The sequence below is a fragment of the Amphimedon queenslandica genome, unplaced genomic scaffold, assembly GCF_000090795.2.
Source record: "Amphimedon queenslandica unplaced genomic scaffold, v1.1 AMPQUscaffold_9195, whole genome shotgun sequence".
Taxonomy (NCBI): Eukaryota; Metazoa; Porifera; class Demospongiae; order Haplosclerida; family Niphatidae; genus Amphimedon; species Amphimedon queenslandica.
The window spans coordinates 1-1,082 of record NW_003550533.1 but is presented as its reverse complement, the minus strand read 5'-3'; the positions used below and the strand labels follow the sequence as shown (position 1 = coordinate 1,082).

The following is a 1,082-nucleotide window of genomic DNA, read 5'->3' as shown; positions in this document are numbered from 1 at the left end:
TATCAGTCGTCTCATACAAACAAGAGAGAGACGGTACCGTATTTACAATTTCCTATAGCAAAGAGTGAATTATAATGCATAATATATATATAAGTAACTGTTACTCAACCAACCGAAGGGCAAACACTCCTATGTGTTCCTGTTGTGTATACTAGCTGTTCAAATGCAGCAATCTGTGTTTTATTCCATTCCAACAGATCAAACGTGTTCTGATAGTCTGACTTTGATGATCTTTCAGGCACAAGTGCCCTAAATGCAGCTTTATGCTGATCACTATAATTGAATTTAACAAGATTTCTGCCAATGATTTCAAACTCACGGTACATGTTGATCAATGAAATCATTGTACTTGTCGTACATTGGTGAACTCAGGCAGAACTCATTATCTATTTTTGGGTAATATACAAGAATAGTGAAACACATTTCCTCTCTAGTGGAGAGTCCTCCCTATAAAAAGACATAATTCTAATCTTGAAACTATAATAGTTTATACCAGTGTAACTCCAGTACGTTGCGTAGTGTCATAGTGGCACTGTAGCATCAGTGTTTCACCCTAAAAGTGATTGCATTGCTTATTATAACTAATAATTGGTTGAGTATAAACATACTGGTAAAACATTGACTGGTTGGGGAAGATGCGTCGTTTGCTGATAGTTGAAATCAAAGCGAAGGTTCCTATCAACCGGCTTCACTTCTTCATAATAAGAGACTCCATCACAAGTCGTTTGTTTCACTCGGCGTAACGACAAACCAACACCTATTATTAGTACAGTATGCAATAGGTTGTATAACTAAGCATTGTACCTGTGTAATGAGTATGGAGCATGCTCCCAATCACATTTATCCCTCCTGATGGGAAATTCTAATGCAATAATGACAATAAAGTTAGCATAAGGGGCAAGCACATCCTTACTTGTCTAGTACAAGAATCTGAGCATACTGAAGTGACAGTGAAGTTAGGAGTATTTGGAGGAATAACCATTTTATAGTCGATTTCATGTCCAACGACCATCACACCAGCACTGTGCTCTCTAGGACTCTCCTCATAAGTGAATATTAAACCAGAGCTATCAACAATATCT

The 1,082-nt window shown here is 37.3% G+C and overlaps 1 protein-coding gene across 1 annotated transcript; it reads right to left on the bottom strand.

Annotated features, from left to right (window-relative positions):
* Positions 1-42: 42 nt before the first annotated feature.
* On the bottom strand, positions 43-1,039 carry LOC105315622 (MOXD1 homolog 1-like; the record flags this gene model as incomplete). The annotated part of the gene is made up of 7 exons (XM_020006801.1): positions 43-52; positions 157-273; positions 320-447; positions 494-553; positions 609-757; positions 805-862; positions 914-1,039. Coding segments are annotated over 7 exons (648 nt in total), but the record flags the coding sequence as incomplete, so codon positions are not given.
* Positions 1,040-1,082: the final 43 nt, after the last annotated feature.